A 23,400-nucleotide genomic window follows, 5' to 3' on the forward strand; every position below is an offset into this window, starting at 1 on the left:
GGTGCTTACCAAACATGCAGATTCCTGGGCCTTCTCTCAGTCTTAGTGAGTCAGTCTGTGAGTGGAGAAGTCTGAGTGCTGTAAGTGGATATCAGTACTACAGAGGATTCATCTCATCCCAGTGAGTGTCCTTCAGTGTTTCCTGTTCAAGCCTCTCACCAGTGTCAGTTATTTACCACCTACCCTTCCTTCTACCGAGTCCACTGGCACAGCAGCAGATCTAGTTCTACTAGAAAGTTGGGTCTGGAAATATTTCACTGCTTCCAGCTGCTGCCTAGCAGGGCAAGCTTCCTTCCTGGCTCTCCAGTCACTAGTTGTATGACCTTGAACTTACCCCCTGTGCCTCGTTATCCTCATCTGTGAAAATGGGGTGAATAATAGTACTTCAGAGTTGTTTGAGCATTGAGTTAATTATATGAGCAAAGTACTCAGAATAGTACTATTATTTAAGAGTTTGATTTTTAAAATATTGTTATTTTGAGTAGTATTTTTATTGCCACCCTGGAAATATACATTCATTATTTGTTTTAACTCATGTTTACCAGTTTATCAATCACCCTTTTTTCTTGTAATTTAGACCTTCCTTCCTCATCGTTTCATGTCTTCCTGAAATCTATTCTTTAGAAGTTTCTTTAGAAGAAGTCTGTAAATGATAAGCTCAGTTTTTGTTGATTTGAAAATATCTTTATTTGTTTTATGTATACATGTTTTCCTTCCTCCCTCCCTTGGCTGTGTTGGGTCTTCGTTGCTGCGCAGGGGCTTTCTCTAGTTGCAGTGGGTGGGCTTCTCGTTGCAGTGGCTTCTCTTTGTTGCGGACCACGGGCTCTAGGCGCGCGGGCTTCAGTAGTTGTGGCGCACGGGCTTAGTTGCTCTGAGGCTTGTGGGATCTTCCCAGACCAGGGATCGAACCCGTGTCCCCTGCATTGGCAGACAGATTATTAACCGCTGCACCACGAGGGAAGTCCCTACATGTTTTCTTTAGCCAGTTATATAACTGAAAATGACAGTCATTGGCTCTTAGCACTTTGATGATCTTACACCACTGTTGTTTGACTTGTTTCTTTTGTGACCTCTAGTGACAGTGTAATTGTCATTTCTATATAGAAAATCTGGCTGTTTTTCCCCCCTGTTTTTTTCTCTTTGCTTTGGAGTTCTTCAGTTTTATTGTTCTGGAGATTTCTCCTTGTTTGGAACACTTTGTGCTTTCTGAATTTGAGATGTATGTTCCTTATCAATTCTGGACAATTCTTAGCTCTTCCTTCTTCTCCCTTCTTCAAGAAGCCCAAAGAGTAGATTGGTTAGATCTTCTCATTCTCTACTCCACTTCTCAACCTTTCATCATATTTTCAATCTCTTTGTCTTTCTGTGATACTGAGTTCGCCCAAAAGTTCACTCAGGTTTTTCCTGTTTTACAGAAGGACCCAAGCAAACTTTCTGGCCAACCCAATACATCCTAGATGATTTCTTCAGATACATCTTCCAGTCTCTTGTTTGTTGTCTAATCAGTCAATGAATTTTAAGTCTCATGCTTTAATTTCCCGCTTGTGCTTTCGTTTCCTTCCTTTATTTCTATCAGTATTATATTTATTTTATATTCTGTATTTCATAGTACTAGTATCTGCAGTTACTTTTGCTGTTTATTATTTCTTTTGGCTTGCTCATTGGGTATTGTTTCCTTATTTATTTGGTGATTTGAAAAAAATCATTAAATCCCATCTGCCCAACCCAATCTTAACTGCTTGGAATCCCAGTTAGCCCTGATGGAGGATGCATTTCTCCCAAGAGGATTTGTTTTTACTTCTTCCAGGCGCCCAGGGATGGCAGTGACCCGGAAGCACTCTAAATTAATTCTTGGCTTGGGGGTTTCAGAACTAGCAAGGTATAATGATAAATTCAAATGCTAACTCTGCACAAGGAGAAGCTTGAGATTGCAGATGAATAGGAGAGATTTCCCCTACCTCTTCAGTCGAGAGAAGTTTGGGGATCCGAAATTCGACTCACTGGTTGATCCTAGTTCTATCTCTTCCTAGAACCTGTCTTTGGATGGCAATTGTAGCTGGAATCCTAACCTTATTCTTGAGCCTCTCCCGTTGGGATTGGATTTGGTGCTTGCAGAATCTCTCGTTTCTCTGGAAAATGTTTTTCTGACAGCTTCTTTAGGTATCCACCAGTCTCTGAAAACGGCCATTCCTACAAGAATAATATTAATGTGCTTCAGCATTTTTGAAGAACTGTATACACAATTCCTATAGTAAGGTTGGCATTAGTGCTAACTGAAACAACAGTCTTAAAAAATAAAGCCATTTATCTAAAATTGAAGAATGTGTATGGCTGAAATTATAAAGTTTGAAAGAGGCAGAACGTATTGCAGTGGACTAGTAACTCTTCAGATGACCAAAATTCTCTGTCAGCAATTGTAAATTTTGTTTTCCATCTAGGGGAAACAGTTTTTAAGATGGGAACACTTGTTTGCTTACACGTTAAATTTTTAAAATCTATGTTAGACATCTTTTTTTTTTTCCCCCAAAGATGGTTACAACCCATTTTGTCATATTGTCTTGTAGAAATATGTGATAATTAACAATAGAGATCCTTCTGAAACTTTCTTAAATCTCATAACCAGTCATGATTATAAAATACATGAGTTTAGAAGCAGAGAGGTTAAGAGGTAGATTGATGCTGACCTTTGCATTAGCACAGTTACAGATGAGCAGAAAGGGCCAGAGGTCTGATAGCGCCTATCGTGCATAATATATCAGGGTGTACCTCCTTATTATTCACAGCTGGAGCCCTGAGGAGACAAGTTCACGGTAACCACACACCAGAAAGGTGAGAACAGGACGTGAGGATTAACCTTTATTGACTGCCTACCACGTGCACAGTTACCATACCAAGGAATTTATGGATCACCCCTTGTAAATTACCATGAAGCTCTGACCTTCTTGAGAGGCTCAGGGAAGTTGTCACTGACTTGAATTCTCGTGTATCATCCCTTGTAAATTACCATGAAGCTCTGACCTTCTTGAGAGGCTCAGGGAAGTTGTCACTGACTTGAATTCTCGTGGATTTTTAAGTGATGGAACCGGTATTCACACCTAACCCACAGGCTTTCTACCGGAAAACTGCATGTTGTTTGGAGCTGGACTTTTATCCTGGCTTTCCAGCCCTAGACAGTTCATTTTGTTGTCCTTTAGTAAATTCTCCCGAGACGCCAAGGGTGGGGGAGGGGTGGAGTGGTGGTGGGGTCAGAGATAGGAACCACTTTCCCAGCATCCACTTTGTCTTTCCTTATTTTTCTTTCTTGTCTTTATAAATTAATAATTAATTTCAGTAGCCGTGCGCATGGTGCCCAACTGAAAAAGTATGAAAGGAGTATAAGGAATTTTTGAAAAGTTAATTCCTCTCCCTGACCATCAGTCGTTGAGCTCCTTTTCCTGGAGGAGAGCCACTATTGTCAGTTTCTTGTTGCTCTCACCAGAAACAGTCTGTTAACATGAGGTGCATGCATTGTATTATATCTGTAAAACAAATGGTATATGCCATACACAAATGCACTGCACCTTTGTATTTATCGTTGACATATCTCTCCATATTAGTACATAGAGGACAGCCTCTTTATTTTCGTGGAACAACTTTATTGAAAGATAATTCACGTACCATAAAACTTAAAATGTGCAATTCAAAGATGTTTCAGTCTACTCACAGAATTTTGCAACCATCACCAACCACCTAATTTTAGAACATTTTCATCACCCCCAAAAGAAATTCTGTACACTTGAGTAGTTACCTCCATTTCTTCCCACCCCCTCAGCCATAAGCGGCCACTAACCTACTTTCTCTCTATTCTGGGAATTACATATAAATGGAATCATATAATATGATCTTTAGTGACTAGCTTTTTTGATTTACCATAACGTTTTCAAGGATCATCCATGTTGTAACATCTATCAGTACTTCCATTACTTTTTATTGTTGAGTAATATTCTATTAGATTACTATTTTGTTTTATTTATCCGTTCATCAATTAATGGACATTAGATTGTTTCTGCTTTGGGGTAGTACGAATCATGAGGCTAAGAACAATTTATGTGCAAGTTTTTATTTTTGATGCATGTTTTAGCTTCTCTTGTGTATATATCTAGGAGTGGAACTGCTGGGTCATATGGTAACTGTTTAATCTTTCAAGAAACTGCTTCTAGTTTTTCAAATGTTTTTCAAAATGAGTACATCATTTTCCTTTCTTATAAACAGTCTGTGAGGGTTCTAATTTTTGCGTATTTTTGCCATCACTTGTCAGTATCTGTCTTTTTGATTATTGCCATCCTAGTAGGTGTGAATTCGTGGTTCATGGTGGTTTTGATTTTTGTTTTTCCGATGGCTAATGATGAACATCTTTTCTAGGAGTTTTAAACAGTTTTAGCTCTTAACATCTGGGTCTTTGATCTACTGTGAGTTAATTTTTGTGTGTACTGTGAGTTAGGAGTCCTACTTTATTCTTTTGCATGTGGGTATTCATTTATCTCATCACCTCTTGTTTAAAAACGCTATTCTTTCCTTATTGAATGGTCTTGGCACCTTTGTTGAAAAATCACTTGATGGTAATGTGAGTGTTTTTTTCTGGACTCTCAATTCCACACTCTGATTACTGTACCTTTGTAGTAAGTTTTGAAATCAAGAAGCATGAGTCTTCCAGTATTGTTCTTTCTCAATATTGGTTTGGCTCTTCTGGGTCATTGCATTTCCATATGAATTTTAGGAATGGCTTATCAATTTCTGCAAAGAAGCCAACTGGTATTTTGATAGGCGTTGAATTGAATCTGTAGATCAGTTTGGGGCATATTGTCATCTTAACAGAATTAAGTCTTAAATCCATTAACGTGGGATGTGTTTCTGTTTATTTAGATCTTCTTTAATTTCTTTCAGTAATCTTTTTTAGTTTTGATAATATATATTTTGAACTTCTTTTGTTAAATTTATTCCTATGTACAGTTGACCCTTAACACGGGTTTGAACTACTTGGGTCCACTTATATGTGGATTTTTTTTAATAGTATGTACTACAGTACTACACAGTCCACAGATAGTTGACTCTGTGTATATGGAGGAACCACATACACAGAAGGCCAGCTATTAAGTTGTACTTCGATTTTCAGCCGTGCCCCAACCCTCTAATTGTTCAATGTTTAACTGTATTTTATTCTTTCTTTTTCCATGGAAAGCAGAAAAATAATTTATTCTAAAAGATGTCAGAAATAAGAAATTCATCCTGAAAATATACTTTGGTATAATCCTGGTGAGACAAATTTTTCCCTCTGAACGTCTTCTCCTACTGACTGCCCCACTGGAGTCTTATTGCCTTGTAACAGTTTTTAAACATTTTGCTGATTCCCATGTTGTGAGCAGGCAGGAGCCATCTTCAAATCCGCAGGTTCCAAGGAGAGAGTAACATTATTTCTCAGAAGAACAGCAGTTCCTATCTCAGAAGAGTACATAAACGTTTTATGGAGGCAGCATAGTTTAGGTTAAATAGGTACATCATTCATCAAAGTGTAAGAAAGGTGACCAGAAAAAATACTGCACTGTAGAATAAGGCATTCAAATGTGGTGGGAACATTTAAGGCAGTTGATGGCTAAAACGGGTGAGTTAAGGAAGGTGGTCTGGGTATGGAGGTGATTTTGCATCTAGAGGAGTTCTCTTTGTGGCCTCAGTGACTGAGCACTGGCGAGCAGGTCTTCTTCCTCAAGGCCAGTGATGCTTGAGGTACCAGATGGTTTCATTTTTCAACTGTGGTCCAAAGAGAGGGTTGAGTTGGGCCAGAATTGCAGTCAGCCAAAAGAGATAGCAGCAAACGGAACAGGTCACCAACATGGTGATGCTTACTTCCCGGTTGGGACCCTTAGAGACGAACCAGGGCACCAGGAAGCCGACGAAGCCCCAGAACACGCGCATCACGATGAGAGGCACCGCGAGGCTGGTATACGCCACGGTTGCCACCGGAGCTCTGTGTTTTATTCTTTTTGATGCTATTGTGGATGGAATTTTCTGAATTTCATTTGCCTCATTTTTTATAGAAGAGTTATGTTGTATGCATGTGCCATAATCTATCATCATGTTATTAACAAGTCTCCCATTGATGGACGTTTAGGCCCCAATATATTGCTATTTGCAGACATTGTCACTGTGAGTATCAGGTGAATTCCAGTAAGGAGGTGTGCTGAGCTAGAGGATATTCAAATATTGGAATCATCTGTCAAATTAAAAATGAATATACTCTTCCTGTTTATAATTTTACGGCTAAAATTTCCAATGGTGGGCTGTATAAAAAAATGTTCCAAACTCTTTTCAGTTAATTTTATTTACTTATTAAAAGTAATGCTATGCTAGAGGAGGTTCATGTTGCTAAAGTGTTGCTTAGAGCAGCACTGCCCAGTAGAACTTTCTGTGATGATGGAAATGGTCTATTATCTGCACTGTTCAGTACCATAGTCACCAGCTGTATGTGGTCACGGCTGTTTGAGCCCTTAAAATGAGGCTAGAGTGACGGAAGAACTGAATCTTAAATTTTATTCTGTTTAATTTGGCTAGTGGCTATTGTGTCATATAATTATAGTTGCTTTTTGATTTAAATCTTGTGGAGGTGTGCAGAAGCCATGTTCAAAGTGGTACATCTTGCATTATTTCCTGAGTAGCATGAGGCAGTTGTTCTAGTTAAGTTTCATCAACGTACAGGTCTTAGTAAACAATTCTCCTCCCCCCGCCCCCGCCTCGCCCTTTTTTTTTGTAGCAGCAGCTTACCCTGTACCCAGCTGGCTTCAGATTGCCTACAAACAGAGCCTTTTAGATAGAAACACACGGGTCCTTAGTTTGCTAGTTTTTATATGTATATCTCGTCCTAATGTAAAAAGGTAGGCTTATATGAGGTAAAACTTATATATTCTCCAAAATCTGTCTTTGAAATTTATGAATTTATCTTGCTGTGGGTCACTGCTTGCAGATCATGAACCAGGAAGGCTAGAATCTGTTGGTGGTTTGACTAACCTTGTATGTTAGCTCTTAACTAGGCCTTGCTCTTGTCTCTTTAACCCCTCAGTTCTCTTTGGCACTCTCACATGCTTGAAAAGGCATTGTTTACCAGCTGTTTACTCATGACCTCTGTTTCTATTTGCAGCCTAAACCTTTATTTTTTAACTATAGATTCTATATACCAAGCAGTCCACTGTATTTCTACAATGCTGGACATCCCACATGCCCCTCAAACTCTGATGAGCTGAAACAGAAGGAAGCTTTCACTGCAAACCATTCCTCTTCCTCCTGCTGTGTTCTCTCTCCAAATTAATGCTAACACTATCTTACTATCAGAAACCTAGGAGACAGATACCCACCTCCAGCAAATGAATTACTGAGTTCTGAGTTCAGGTTTTCATCATTTCCTCCTTGGACACCTCACTAGTTTCCCTGCTTCTGTCTTTCATCCTTTCTACCCATTCTGTATACCAATTTCATGTTTTTTGCAGAGAGCAACTCTCTGGTCCTAAAATTGTATTTCAGTGGCTCCTACTTGCCTTAAGGATAGAGCCCGAATTCCTCAGAACTGTAGATCATTCCTCTGTCAGCTGACTGCTGCTGAACCTCTTCCCTGTCTCCAGCCACACTAGGCTAGTTTAGGCCTTTGTGCCTCTCATCACCCTGTTCCTGGGCCTTGGCCACCCCCCTCCACCCCCTGTGCCTCATTCTGTTCTGTCTCTAAGATCACTCCCAGCATGTAGATGTTTCTGGCTCAGCCCTCTGCCACCTCCTCCTCTATAACAACACTTGGAGCAGTTATGTTCCCATATTCATGTGTTTACAGGCATTTCTCTAGAGCCCTCTTGCTAGACCATGCATCCCTCAGTGCTGGGCTCCTTTGTACCCCGGTACACGTCACGGTGCATGCTACACGCCAGGGATCCCCAACCCCCGGGCCACGGACCAATATCAGTTGGTGACCTGTTAGGAACCCGGCCGTACAGCAGGAGGTGAGCGGCGGGCGAGTGAAGCCTCATCTGTATTTACAGCTGCTCCCCGTCACTCGCATTACCCGCCTGAGCTCCGCCTCCTGTCAATTCAGTGGTGGCATTAACAGGAGCACGAACCCTACTGTGAACTGCGCATGTGAGGGATCTAGGTTGCGCGCTCCTTATGAGAATCTAATGCCTGATGATCTGAGGTGGAGCTGAGGCGGTGATGCTAGCACTGGGGAGCGGCTGCAAATACAGATTATCATTAGCAGAGAGGTTTGACTGCACAGAGACCATAATAAATCAACTGCTGGCAGACTCGTCTCAAAACCCTATCAGTGAGTGGCAAGTGACAAGCTGCATCTTACGGAGTAGACTGGACATAAGCCACACGCTTCAGGTGTCACTGTCTCCTGTCACCCCCAGGTGGGACCATCTAGTTGCAGGAAAACAAGCTCAGGGCTCCCACTGATTCTGCATTATGGTGAGTTGTATAATCATTTCATTATATAGTACAATGTAATAATAATAGAAGGAAAGTGCACAATAAACGTAATGGACTTGAATCATCCCGAAACCATCCCCCCGACCCCATCCCATGGAAAAATTGTCTTCCACGAAACTGGTCCCTGGTGTCAAAAAGGCTGGGGACCGCTGTTATATGCTATTCTGAGTATTTGTGGAATCAGTGGATGCCATTTTTACACGCTTTTGGGCTCTGGATTAAACTTTTCTGTCTGCCTTTCTCTTCTTCAGTAGTAATAACGTGTACTGCCAGGCCCCACACTGTTTTATGAAATATTAATAATACAGGTGGATGGGAAGTCTATAGCTCCGTCATATATATGTTGTTAGGTGGTCAAGTAGTCAACTCGTTTGTTGTCTGAGGTGTAGTTTAGTTGGGAAGCAGGTGTGATTTACTTACATTTTCACTATGTTCAGTGTTCTAGAAGACAACACAGTCTTAGAATATAAGACCATGTAAAGTGTCTGGCTTGGAATTATGATTGTTTCTGTTAGAATTTGGGGAATAAGGTTTTGTTTTCCTTTCTTTTTTTTTTTTTTTTTTTAACTTGCCTATGCCCCAAAGAGAATTGGCTGTCACATTCTTATTACCCAGCTTCTTAATTCCTCTGATCATTTCAATTATTTAAAAAACCCCAGATTTGGTTGAGGCCAAAATCTGATAATTTAAAGTGAACTACTCTATTACTTATTGAGAACTTGGCAGCTCTATTCATTTTCTATTACTGCACAAATTACCACACACTTAGCAGGTGAAAACAATACCTGTTTATTAGCTCACAGTTCTGTAGGTCAGAAGTTAGGGCTGCACAGGTGGCTGGTTTCTCACTGGACTGAAACCAGGCTGCTGGCCAAGGCTGCAGTTCTCGTTTGGGGATTGGAGTCCTCTTTTAAGATGGCTAGTTATTGGCAGAACTCTTCCTTGCACTGAAGTTCTTGTTATCCTTGTAGCTGTTGGCTGGGGACCACTCTCACTCCTAGAGGCCACCCGTAATTCCTTGCTCTGTGGCCCTAATGGGCAGTTCCTGACATGAATGTTTGCTTTTTTCCAGGCTAGCTCAAGCACGCCCCTGACTTTTTCTGTGACCAGCCAGAGAAAACCCTCACCTGTAAAAAGGCTCATGTGGTTAGGTTAGGCCCACCCAGTGTACCTGCCCTTTTGCTATATAACATAACATAATTACAAGAGTGATATCATATTCACAGGTCTACCCACACTCAGAGGAACAGGGAATTACACAGGGCAAGGGTCATTGGGGCTCATTTTAGAATTCTGCCGACCATAGCAGACACTTCACATTTAGGTTTGATTTATACAAAGTTTAGAAATTCTCTTTTCATTGGAGAGGAATACATGAAATCATTGTGGCTTTTTCCTCCCTAGCTGTGTGACTTTACCGAGTGCTACAGCAGCCAGCCTTTTTAGATGAGCTATTTTGAGAGAAAGTATATACTGATTGATTCTGTCCTTAAGTAGAAATGCCAGATTGCATGTTTCTCAGGCTGACAATTACCACCAAGAGAGGAAGAGTGAGAAGGAGGGTGGGAGGAAGAGAGTGAGTTTTAGATTTAGGCTGTGTCGACATAGGAGGAAAGAAAAAGAAATTTGACTTTATGTTAATGTCCCTAGAATACTACCTGAAGAAATTGGTTTGGGATTCCTTTTCTTTATGTTTTGGTTAAAGATTAACTGAATTAATTTCTTAAATGGTGTCAGTTGCCATTTAAGCTGATAACAAAGGAAAGTACTTCTTTTTCTGCCAAATGTGAAGTTTACTTGTTTTTCTCTGCTGGAATAGAAAAGAAATAGCAGCTGGAAGGAAATCAAAGAACTCCCATCTGGTTGCCATGGCAATTTAGAGCAGATGATGTACGCATTTTGCTGGGGTCGTTCAGTTTTTCCTCACTTTACTAATAGAGCAAATGTACATTAAAAATACAATATGAAGTCGATAAGCATGATAAAATAATCTTAGTATTCTAATATAATATTTAAAGAAAAATATTTTGTGTTTTTTTTTAACCTGCATTTTTATGATAGCCCTATTTGGAGTAATGATTAGAATATTTAGTTATGTTTTATGTAGGGCAAAATAAATATAGTTCTTCATGAAAAATATGAATGACTAGTTGGAATTTTGCTTTCTAAATTTTTTATTCCAGTCACTGAGTTGGTACATTTTCTTATGTATACATACACGTTCTTAAATTACTAGTGCCTTATATAAACTTCAGATGATTAGATAGACTCTCTCTACTTTTTACAGAACTACATGTTGTTTTTCACTGTGAATGTACTAGGCATTTGTAAAAGAGACCATGCATATAGATTGCTTAAATCTAAATGTAGATATTTCTGATTTTTCTTGGAAGCATATACTTTATTAAGGTATAAGGTGGATATTAAAAGGTATTATGTAGTCATATAGTTTTTTGCTTTTTAAAAAACGGCTTTTTGAGGTATAATTCAAATACCATACAACTTAGACATTTAAAGTATGCAGTTCAGTTTTTTTTAGTATATTCACATGGTTGTATAACCATCACCACATTAGAACATTTTCATGCCTCCTGAAGAATCCCCCGTATCTATTAACAGTCAATCTCCATTTCTCTTCTCTCTTCCCCTGCTCCCAACTCTAAGCAACCATTAATACACTCTACAAATTTCCCTATTCTGGACATTTTGATATAAAATGGCATCATTCAACATGTGTTCTTTTCTGACTCGTGTTTTTCATTTAGTGTAATGTTTTCAAGGGTCATCCTTTCTGTAGCATGTATTATCAGTACTTCATTTCTTTTTATCACTGAATAATATTACATTGTAAGGATATACCACATTTTACTTATCCATCTATCAGTTGATGCACATTTGGATTGTTGTTGCGTTTTATCTATTCTGAATAGCACTGCTCTGAACATTTTTACAAAAGATTTTGTGGGGTCAGATGTTTTCGTTTCTCTTGGGTATATACCTAGGAGTGGAATTGCTGGGTTTTATGGTAACTCTAAATTCAACATTTTTCGGAACTACGATATTCCAAAACATCTGCGCTATATTATACTCCTGCTACAACGTATGATGGTTCCAATTTCTTCATTCTTGACAATACTTGTTGTTGCCTGGTGTTTTTTTAATATAACCATCCTGTTGGACGTGAAGTAGTATCTCATTGTGGTTTTGACTTCCCTTTTCCAAATGACTAATGATGCTACACATCTTTTCATGTGCTTATTGGTCATTTGTATATCTTCTTTGGAGAAATGTCTGTTCTACTTCTTTTCTTTATTTTAAAAGTTTGTCTCTATCGTCGTGTTACAAATTTCTTTTTATATTCTAGATACAAGTTTCTTTAAAGCTGTATGATTTATAAATATATTCTTCCATTCTCTGGGTTATCTTTACTTTCTTGATGGTGCCCTTTGAAACACAAACGTTCTTAATTTTGTTCAAGTCCAGTCTTATCTTTTTTCTTCTATTGCTTATGCTTTTAGTATCATATCTAAGAAACATTGCCAAGCCTAAGGTAATCGAGATTTACTCATATTTTTTTCCTGCAAGCTATTTTTAAAAAATATTTTTATTTATTTATTTGGCTGCACTGGGTCTTAGTCGTGTCACACGGGATCTTTTAGTTGCGGCATGTGGGATCTTTTAGTTGCGACATGCATGCGGGATCTAGTTCCCTGACCAGGGATTGAACCTGGGCCCCTGCCTTGGGAGGGTGAAGTCTTAAGCACTGGACCACCAAGGGAAGTCCCAAGTTATTAATTTTGAGTTAATATTTATGTATTTGTGTGAGGTAGGGTTACAACATTTTTTTGTATGCAGATAGCCATTTGTCCCAGTACCATTTGTTGAAAGACTATTCTTTCACCATTTAGTAGTGTTGGCACTGTTGTTGAAAATATTTATGAGTTTTTTCCCCCCACAGCTTATGTGCTTCTAGTAATTCTTTTTTTTTTTTTTTTTTTTTTCTGGCCATGCCGCATGGCTTGCAGGATCTTAGTTCCCTGACCAGGGATTGAACCCAGGCCACAGCAGTGACAGCGCCGAGTCCTAACCACTGGACCGCCAGGGAACTCCCTATTAATTCTTATATGTAATAATTTTTTGGTTTGTTTTTTGAAATAACTTCTTGATGGTTTTCAATAGGATTAATGAAAGTTGTCTTTTTTTTTTTTAATCGTTTGACGTATTTCATGAGTATACACTTGGTAAGATCACCTCTTGATCTTTTAAACAGTTGAGATTTAACCAGGCTTTGAGGTGCCGTAGAAGCCACCAGAGACCACTTTGAAGAAGCCAGCCTTAAAGACAGTGTGGCATCATTCTCTCTTACGTACATCTGACCTAAGACAAATTTACTGTGTTTTTCCTGTGCAGTAGGCAGTAACAAGGCTGGATGGGATGAAAAAGAGTCAGTGACTGGACTGTAACATTTGGTAGTTACAGTGTACTTATCTTACTGTGATGATCTGGGTAATTTGAGAGTTGGTGATAATTGGTGTGAAGCAGGTTACTGGGAGAAACCTCAGAAAAAAATATTCACTGATGTAACCAGGAATCTCTGCCAGGACACTCCTCTGCTATTGTTGAATCTGAGGGTCTAGAGTGGTGCCATCTAATAGAAATGTAATGTGAGCCTCATTTGTAATTTAAAGTGTTCTAGTAGCCACATTTAAAAAAAAAGTAAAAAGCATATGAATTTAATTTTAATAATTTATTATATCCAAAACATTATTATTTTAACATGTAATAAATATAAAATTATTAATAAAATATTTTACATTTTTTATACTAAATCTTGGAAATTCAGTACATATTTTACACTTAGAACACATCTCAGTAAGGACTAGGCACATTTTAAGTGCTCAGCACCCACGTGGGGCCAGAGGACAGCAGAGTTCTAGATGTTTTGATGTGATAGCCAGTCAAGATATTACACCAACATTACTCAACCTCCTCTGTATTTCAAGGTACCCTGACTCATCCCTTTAACTTGATAGAACTGGCTTTGGGGGAACTATCTGCCTGCCTGTTCAGCATGGCCCTCCCTGACACCAGAGGGTCTGAGAATTTTGTTAAGCAAGTGACGTGGCAGCTCACCAAGAGACACACATTATGATAAAGATACCCGAGCCTCTCAAACTAGAGAAAATGGGCATGTGAAAATTAGAATCTCTTCTCCCTTATCATAGATGCAGTCTATTCCATTGAGGTAAAGGTATATGTAGCAAATGCCACCGATGAAGTGGTGCTCACATGGGCATCATTTTGCCACCACTGCCCACCCCCCCCCCCCAACCCCGATTTGTCAGTGTCTGGGCATAGGTTTTTTTTTTTTGGTGATGATTAAAAAATTTTTTATTGGAGTATAGTTGATTTACAATGTTGTGTTAGTTTCAGGTGTACAGCAAAGTGAATCAGTTATACATATACATATATCCAGTGTTGGTTTTTTTAAAGATTCTTGTCCCATGTAGGCCATTACAGAGTATTGAGTAGAGTTCCCTGTGCTATACAGCAGGTCCTTATTAGTTATCTATTTTATATATAGCAGTACGTATATTGTCAATCCCAATCTCCCGATTTATCCCCCACCCCGTTCATCCCCTGGTAACCATAAGTTTTCTACATTTGTGAGTCTACTACTATTTTGTAAATAAGTTCATTTGTACCCTTTTTTTTTTTAGATTCCACATATAAACGATATCATATATTTGTCTTTCTCTGTCTGACTTACTTCACTTAGTATGATAATCTCTAGGTCCACCCATGTTGCTGGCATTAATTCATTCTTTTTTATGGCTGAGTAATATTCCATTGTATATATGTACCACATCTTCTTTATCCATTCCTCTGTTGATGGACATTTAGGTTGCTTTGTCTCTGGACATGTCTATGATGATCACAACTGACATGTAGTGGCTGGAGGCCAGGCTGACAGCGTTCTACAACATACGAAACAACACCCACAGCCATGAGTTTCCTGGCCCAAGTATCAGTGGTGTCGAGCGTAGCAGCGCCCTGCACCAGTGGAACAAGATCTTCCAGTCCTTCCCTTTTCATTAGTTGTTACGTAGTCTCCACAGGGAATATGTGTTGTTGTTTTTTTGAGTTTTTTTTTTTTTTTTTTTTAATTTAGAGAATCTCTTCATTTTTTCATATAAAATTTCTTAGGAAGATATAGTCAACTTGAAAGTATTTGTGGTTGAGCAAATTTGTCAAATAGATAGATTCCACCCCCAGGAATGGGTCATGTAAATCTTTTCTCTAACCTCTTCCCTTTGGGGAAGTGTTGAAACTGGTGCAGTTCCTCTCCTACCTCCCCTTCCTCAGACCTCTTTTCCCTAGGACCATTTTACTTTCAGTAAAGGCATGTCTATTAAAAAGAAAATGAGCATTTGCAAGGCTGCCAGAAAGATGACTGCACTTCCGTAAGGTCTCTTGGGATTTTTTTGGAGGTCCTGGCAGTGATGTTGGTGTTTGGTTGTGATGACTCCCTTTCAGTACTCCATCATGAGGCATGGTTAATTCAGAATGTTATCACCACCACTGTCCTAATGTCTGTTACCTAGGGAGCTGTAACTTTGAGTCTCCATAAATTCTAGCTAGTAGAAATCAGTACAAGTCATTTTCAGATTATAAACATTCTTTAGTTGTCCTGCCAAAGGTAATCATACTTGCCAGTGTTGACCTGTAAGGTTACCTGTGGGGTGTGATCCCCACCCCATCCTCATGACTGCTGGTGTTTCTACTGCCTTCCTTCGTTTGCTGTGGCACTTTGAGTTTTTGGTGGCAACCCACATAAATGAGCTGTAACTACCTTAGGCTGAAGGCAGTGTGCTAAAGGCTATTTGGGGGCTCCTAGATTTGGCAAGAATTTAGAGGTTCAGCTTAGAAAGGGGCAGCTCCTCTGGCCCTGCCTCTTACTAGCAGCTAGGATAGTTTGCACCCTGTGATGGCTGACCTTCTCAAGCAAGGTTCCAGGGCTCTGTGCCCTAGGCTGTACCACAGCGAGGAGAGAGGACTGGAGCCAGCCTTTCATTGTGCAGGGAGTAGCAGTGTTCCAAAACATGCTTTTATTAGAAAGGGAACATCAGTACTGGGCAGGCCAAAAAAAATGGCCGTTATCTACCACATCAGTGGCTGAGGTTCCCCTTGCTCCCCAGACTAGGGGCCCTCTGTTCATCCCACTGAAACTGCCTCTGGGGAACAGTCCATCAGCCGAACCCCCTTGCGCCTACCACTCGGTATCTTTTCCCTCCCCACTTTTTATCTGTAGAGCTATGGCCAGCTCAGGGAGAGCGGTGGTGGTCCTGTTGTTAGGGCAGCTTGCAGCTCAAGAGGGGTTCTGCATCCAGTTGAGACTTTTGGTTCAAGATTCCCCATTGGGATATGGCTAGAAGGAGCAGTTAAATTTTATAAGTGAAAGCTTGATTTTATAGAATTGCATTATGAATGCTTTACTTCTAAGCAAATGTATTTAATATGTCCTGAGTTATTCTAGATATCTGAAGGGTTTACATCTGTAACCTCTTAAGTTGTTTATTTGTTTTTAGTATTATAGGTTTTCCTATCTTTTGTAAAAGAGTATACTAAACATTTAGCCTTTTTGTAACAATTAGAAATAACCTTTGGAAGTCTTGCATTGATGTGTGGATTGTATTTGTATTTGACTGCAGTGGGTGTTTTCTTTGTTTAAGTTCCAGTTTGGGACAGCGTTCTTGTCTTGCTAAGCAAGGTGTACATTACAGTATACATTAGTTGGCTTCTATGAGTTATCCAGGAAACCTAACCACATTCCTACTGTTTCTATGGGGAAAGGAATTCTGATTTTAAAATGATGGAAAATAAGCCCTTTTTTTTAAAGTCCAGGGTTGCTTTCCTCTGTCTTTTTCTAATCTCTGGGGGATGTGTTCTAACTACTAAGGCTGTGTATCGTGGGGAGATAACTCTTATTTCACTTACAATTCATAATATTATCAAGACTTAAGAAATAATGACACTTGGAGTGAAAATGGGCCTGCAGCAATATTCCTTGGTTAATAAGGGTAGTCACCCCCCCACCCCGCCCCCCACTTGTGTTTTGAAACATTACTTGAATTCAGCTAAAGTGGATGAAGTAACATTAATCAGCATCTCTTCTTAGTGTGTGACAAGTTTTATTTTTTCCCACATTAAGAAACTCTCAAGTGTATTCATAATGCAGGATTTACTTCTGAGTAAACAGAAATTGTCCTTCCTCTGTTTCAGGCCGGAGCCTCAACAGAAAGCTCCCTTGGTTCCTCCACCCCCGCCCCCTCCACCGCCACCGCCTCTGGCAGACCCTGCGCCCCCGGAGCCAGAGGAGGAGATCCTGGGGTCAGACGATGAGGAGCAGGAGGACCCCGCAGACTACTGCAAAGGTGACGCGCCTGCCCTCCCCACCGGGAGAGGACGAGGGGGGTTAATGACGCAGACTCCTTGGTCTTTATTAAATTAGCCGCTTGGTGTCCATATCGTTAAAAATTTTTAGATCATTAAGTGTAGAATGCTACCTGAAAATATAAGAGATATCAGAAGGAAAATTTGTAAGAGAAGGAAAATAAATACATGTGTGCGTACATATGCTGGGTACTTTCAAGAGGATTTAAATCTGGCTGGTAGAATTAAAAAGATGGTATAAAGCAGGACTATTAAAGATAAAAACATAGTAAACCATCTGCGAAGAGCACAGAAAGTAGAGGGTACGAAGCCCCTACGGGAGGAGCCAATTAAACTGCTTGCTGTTCACTACATTGGATTTGAGCTTCTTGGCTGCTAAGACTAATAAGGAACTGTTCCTTTCTCTGCTCAGCATTGAGTTACATAGTATTTGTTGTCTGTGGAAAGAAAGTCTGTCCATTTGTTTCCTGGTGTTGTACTCAACGAAAAAGACAGTTTGTGGGTTCTGCCATTGTGACGTAGTGGATTATGTTTTCAGCTATGATTTCACGGGATACATAGAAATTATTCAAGTGGAGCATTCGTGTATTGACGTTTCGTAAAGACCAAGAGCATATAGCTAAACTCCTAAAAGGCAAGCGTGTTGTGTGATGAGTATTGAAAACAGTTTGATCCAGACCCCATACTCGGTGTAGACTGGATCCCAAGAATCTAGGAGAAAGGAAAGGCAGTCCATTTGCTGCCTCTGCTTACTCACTTGGACTTTAATTCCCTCTAGTAGAAAATTATCACAATCTGAATTCTTAGCTTCTGAACAGTTGATGAGACATTTATCTGCTACAAATTAAGGAAAATGTAAATCAGATTCTATACGGCTTAAGAATAGATGGCAGGAGATGCACACATGTTCAGGCCATAAAGTATTAATGACTCTTTGGCTCTGTTGTATCTTAGTATCAATTTATCTAGTGATTGCAGGCCCTTTGTGTGTTGGTTAAGGAACAATGTACTTTTTAGTTACGAGTAAGCAAAAGTTAACATTCTGCTCTGAAAAGTTTAAGAATCACGCTCTAACGTGATTTTTCCATAGGTGTAGATTTCTACACATAGAATCATGTTTTCCTTAGAAAATGGAATGTTGATCTTTAGCATTTGTTTGAGTAGTGATTATGACCCCAAAGGTAAAGATCTATGGCTTTTAATATGGAAAAGAAGATGTTTTCCATCCTCCCTCTTAATCTGCATTTCTTCCTTTGAAAATGAAGTTATTTGAAGAGGAAATGCGGACAACTGTCTTGATTTTGCTGCTTAGGCCAAAACATTAGGTTGGTGTGAAGGAACTGTTCTCTTCAGGTCATAGGCTCCCCACTGCTGGAATGAGAATATTTGCCTCACACCTGGCTCTTTTGTGGTATAGACCATAACAGGTGTTTAAGATAACTGACAAATGCTTTCAAGGAGCCCATGGAGTTGATTGGGAATGTCTGGGAAAAGAAACACCCCCACCCCCCCCCCCCCAATAGAATAGATAACTTTCCCACTGGAAAGGGTTGAATTTAAGTTACCAACACGATGCTTTATCACCCCTGAGTACTTTAGTGTGTTTTGCCTACAATCAAGTACGTTCTCCTATGTTAACCACAATACAACTATCAAGATCAGGAAGTTAATGTTGATATACTTCTACCATTCAGTCCTCAGACTCCATTCAGGTTTTGCCAGTTGCCCAGTATTGTTATTTTTGTGAAACCGATCCATTGAAGAACCACATTGCATTTTGTTTTCTTCTTCCCTTAGTCTGGAACAGTTCCTTAGTCTTTTCTGGGCTTTTATGGCTTTGACATTTTTGAAGATGTAGGCCAATTATTTTGTATAATGTTTTCTCAATTTGGAATGCCAAAATAGTGTTGTTCTCTGAGAAGTGTTCTTCTCATTGAATCCTATCAGATGGTACACGGTTTTGATTTATACCAGTACAGTTGATGTCAATCACTTGTTCAGGTTGGTGTCTGCCAGATAGCTCTACTGTAAAGTTACTTTTTACCCCCTGGTAATTAATAAACATTTTGTTGAGAGTTACTTTGAACCTTTGTAAATACTCTTTTTTCAAGAAATTTACTTCCTTCTTCCTCTTCTTTCTTTCTCTCCCTCCCTCTGTTCTACCTAACCCTCCCTCCCATCCATCTGTCTGTGTATCTCAGATGTACTCATTCATAGATTTCCTTTTTACTCAGTGGGTTATAATCATTTACTCTCCTTATTTGTTTTGATGCTTAGATTTTCCCAACCCGGCCATTAGGCGCCCCTTCAGGTTGATTCTCTGTCCTTTTGAAAAGTTCATATCATTCTTTTTTGTTCTACACATTATTTTTTCACAGTATATATTAGAAGTCACTCTGTATCAGTACGTATAAAGCTGTGTCATTTGTTTTATTTATTATTATTTTTTTAGTTTAGCATAAATGTAAACCCTTATTTTTTAACTTAATTAAAATTTTTTTTTACAATTTTAAAGGTTACTTTCCATTTACAGTTATTACAAAATATTGGCTATATTCCCCATGTTGTGTACAGTACATCCTCGAGCCTGTCTTACACCCAGTAGTTTATACCTCCCACTCCTCCACCCCTGTATTGCCCTTACCCCCCTCCCCACTGGTGGTAACCATTAGTTTGTTCTCTATATCTGTGAGTCCGCTTCTTTTTTGTTCACTAGTTTGTTTAGTTTGTTGTAATTTTTAGATTCCTCATATAAGTGATATCATACAGTATTTCTCTTTCTCTGACTTATTTCACTTAGCACAGTGCCCTACAAGTCCATCCATGTTGCTGCAAATTTGATTCTTTTTAATGGCTGAGTAGTATTCCGCTGTGTGTGTGTGTGTGTGTGTGTGTGTGTGTGTGTGTGTGTGTACACACCTTGTCTTCTTTATCCATTCTTCTGTTGATGGGAAAAGTCCCTATCATTCTTTTTTTTTTTTTTTTTTTTTATTTATTTATTTTTGGCTGCGTTGGGTCTTTGTTGCTGTGCACGGGCTTTCTCTAGTTGTGGTGAGCAGGGGCTACTCTTCGTTGTGGTGCGTGGGCTTCTCGTTGCAGTGGCTTCTATTGTTGTGGAGCACGGGCTCTAGGCACGCAGGCTTCAGTAGTTGTGGCACATGGGCTCAGTAGTTGTGGCTCACAGGCTCTAGAGCACAGGCTCAGTAGTTGTGGCATACGGATGGCTTAGTTGCTCCACAGCATGTGGGATCTTCCCAGATCAGGGCTCGAACCTGTGTCCCCTGCATTGGCAGGCGGATTCTAAACCACTGCGCCACCAGGGAAGTCCCCCTATCATTCTTTAAATCCTTTCTTACTTTCAAATAAGATGTTCCTCATATACACTATTGATACTATGTATAAAATAGATTACTAACGAGAACATGCTGTATAGCAGCAGTCCCCAACCTTTTTGGCACCAGGGACCAGTTTAATTGAAGATAATTTTTCCACGGACCGGGGGTGGGGTGGGGGGGATGGTTCAGCGGTAATGCGAGTGATGGGGAGCGGCAGATGAAGCTTAGCTTGCCCGCGCACCACTCACCTCCTGCTGTGCGGCCCAGTTCCTAACAGGCTGTGGACCGGTACCAGTCGGCGGCTTAGGGGTTGGGGACCCCTGCTGTATAGCACAGGGAACTCTACTTAATGCACTGTGGTGACCTAAATGGGAAGGAAATCCAAAAAAGAGGGGATATATGCATAGCTGATTCATTTTGCTGTATAGTAGAAACTAACACAACATTGCATAGCAACTGTACTCCAATAAAAATTAATCAAAAATAAAAAATAAAAAAAAGATGTTCCCAGTTCATCTTGTATTATCTGTATGCCAGCCCTGGAATCAGCTCTCTCCACAAAGAGCCCTGGTTTCTTTTAAAGAAGAACAGTATTTAGAAAACAAGATCTGGGCATTAGATGAGATCATTACTATTGGGGTGTCACTGCTTCTAGGTGTCTTAGCACAGAGCTAAGGACACACACACTTCCTTTATGTATATATTTCTGTTTTTATTTATGCATATAATAAAATCCGTGAGTTTAATATATCTCATTTCCACTGTAATGCCGGGGGATTCAGCTCAGTTTTATCCTTACCATATCTATAGTTTCTTTCTTTGGCAGTAAGAGACTAGGCTGTCATTATCCTCATTATGTTTACTGACTAGATTAATTTCCTTGTATGTCACTGACGTTTTGGACATGTCTCCCCTCTCCTCAACACCTAGCCTGTCCTTAGACGTCCTTTGTTGCTTGGCGCTACCTAAGGGCTGTGGAGTGAGTTCAGGAAGAGGGAAGAGGAGGGATGCCTTTCACAGTCTAAGGGTATGTTTTGCTTAGTCTGTGGAGGTGGCTTGTCTCTTGTTCTGTCACTTCACGTCTCCGCTTGTTTCCTTTGACTTCATTCTTGGAGAACCTCTGCCTCACCAGCCAGTTCTTAATAGTCCTGAAATAAAATAAAACATCAACAGAAACAAAATATACCACATCTTTTCTCTCTCTCTTTACAAAAGACATTTTTGTTCATCATAGGAGTTATAGGTATTTTGGGGGTCGGAGTGTGGAAGGTCACCTGGAATCCCATCACCTACCTTTAGCTGCAATGAGCATTTGGGTTCCTGCAATTCTGAATCATTCATGATGAACCAAATTGTATCTTAACTTTTTACCTTCTTTTTACCTCTTTACCTTTTCAAGTGTTTCCTTATTCAAAGCTTGTGAAACTTAACTCCTTTTTAACAAAAAGGCCACTATTTAAAGTTCTGATATTGCTAATGCATTATTCTTTGCTCCTTTCTATTGTACTTGGCAGTCTCTGCGGCCTGGGAGTCTTCTTTTCCTTTCTTCACAGCTAGCGTGTTCCTACCCACGAGTCCAGGGGGGGAATATGGACTTTGGAGTCTGAAAGAGCTGGGTTCAAAATCTGGCCCTGTTGCTTTCCATTTCTGTATCTTCAGACAAGTTACCTTTGCTCTAGGCTTTATTAGTTTCTTCATCTATAATATCATCTCTCCGTATAATAGAATATATAACAGCACCTATCACTGATGATTTTTTGAGGAATAAAATGAGACACGTATGTGAAGCAGGGCATACTGCCTGATACATAGAAGATTCTTAAGAAATCCGAATTTTATTTTCCTTAGTTCTGTTTTTGTTCCATCATTCTCTTCTCGGGTGTGTCCCCGTCTGTACTTTCGTGCTGACCCCCTTAGCGGTCTTAACTGCCTCGCTTGTGGTACGCGTGTTTCTCTGGCCTCTGCAGACAGAGTGGTCAGCACTGCTTCTCTCTCTCCTTGTTTTTCTGTGTTACCTCTGGTCAGTTGTCTGGGGCAGGAACTGTAGCAGCAGGCTCTGTGGTTTATTCCGACTTTTTCTTCCAAGCCCAGAGTATAAACAAGGGTCAGGCACAGGGTCAGCCTGTAAGCAAACAGTTCTGGGAGGCCCCTGTGTAATATTGTACTTGCTTGCTTTTTTAAGCTGAAAGCCTCTTCATCAGGGCAAAACCTCCTCCTCTGGGGAGATTTTAGTCTAATGTGGGTTTTCAGAGTGTGACCTGTACCACCTGCATCAGAACGTTTCTAGGCTGGACTCTTAAGTCTTGAATTGGAATCCTTGGGAGTAGGACCCGGCCTCCAAGTATTTAACAGGTTCATCCAGGGATTTTTCTGCACATTGAAGCTAAGGATGGCTCACCTGAGGCATGTACCATTCCTCTAAAACTCCAAATCTGTGACTAAGAGAAGTGACCCTTGCCTTCACTTCACACTGTGTGACTGATTTGCTCTGTAAGGGGAATTACTGCTTTGAACTACCTGTGTTCTAAAATTTCCCCAGAATGCTCAGCACGTATTTACTCCAAGGACGAGTAAATGGTGAAAGTAGGAACATCGCTTTGGTGTATCATGCTTGCCTGCACTGACTGACTCCTTGGAGATCCTGTTTTGTGGCTCTCCTAAATCATTTTTAGGTAAGTTGGCACCCTGTATACGGTTTATCACTTGCATCGTTTTTGGAGACATCGATTTCAACATAGTTGTGGTCTGACTTGGTACTGAAACGTGTCATTTCCTTATGCCTTCTTTGAATCCCTATCACATCTTATTTAGGCCTCTTCCTTTATCATCCACAGTAGTCTCCACTCCCCACCCCCGTAGCACTCATCATGATGTGTGATTATACATTTATTTTTGTGTTTGTTTCTGAGCTCCTTCTCCTCAGTCTGAAAGATTTCCTGTGGTCAAGGGCTGTATGTTTTGTTAATCCCACTGCATTTGAACCATCTACTGTGCAGTAAGTATTTCTGGTTGGGTGAAGAAATTGTCTCTGGTGTTAAGCTTCAACTAAGGGCAGGACAGCACTGGTGTTACCTGTGTATCTGAGAAGGCGTGTCAGGGTGAGGAGGTT

At 40.1% G+C, this 23,400-nt stretch overlaps 1 protein-coding gene and 1 pseudogene across 5 annotated transcripts in view; one reads left to right on the plus strand and one right to left on the minus strand.

Moving 5' to 3' along the window:
* SRPK2 (SRSF protein kinase 2) overlaps window positions 1-23,400 on the plus strand; it is a 221,545-nt gene that overhangs the window by 132,151 nt on the left and 65,994 nt on the right. For all 5 annotated transcript variants that reach the window (XM_068550421.1, XM_068550419.1, XM_068550423.1 and 2 more), the window contains one exon: window positions 16,786-16,937. In XM_068550421.1, the coding sequence (XP_068406522.1) occupies window positions 16,786-16,937 (152 nt within the window). The remainder of the gene's footprint in view (window positions 1-16,785; window positions 16,938-23,400) is intronic.
* Window positions 5,710-6,108, minus strand: LOC137768694 (V-type proton ATPase subunit e 1 pseudogene; annotated as a pseudogene).

The sequence above is a fragment of the Eschrichtius robustus genome, chromosome 8 (genome assembly GCF_028021215.1).
Source record: "Eschrichtius robustus isolate mEscRob2 chromosome 8, mEscRob2.pri, whole genome shotgun sequence".
NCBI lineage: Eukaryota > Metazoa > Chordata > Mammalia > Artiodactyla > Eschrichtiidae > Eschrichtius > Eschrichtius robustus.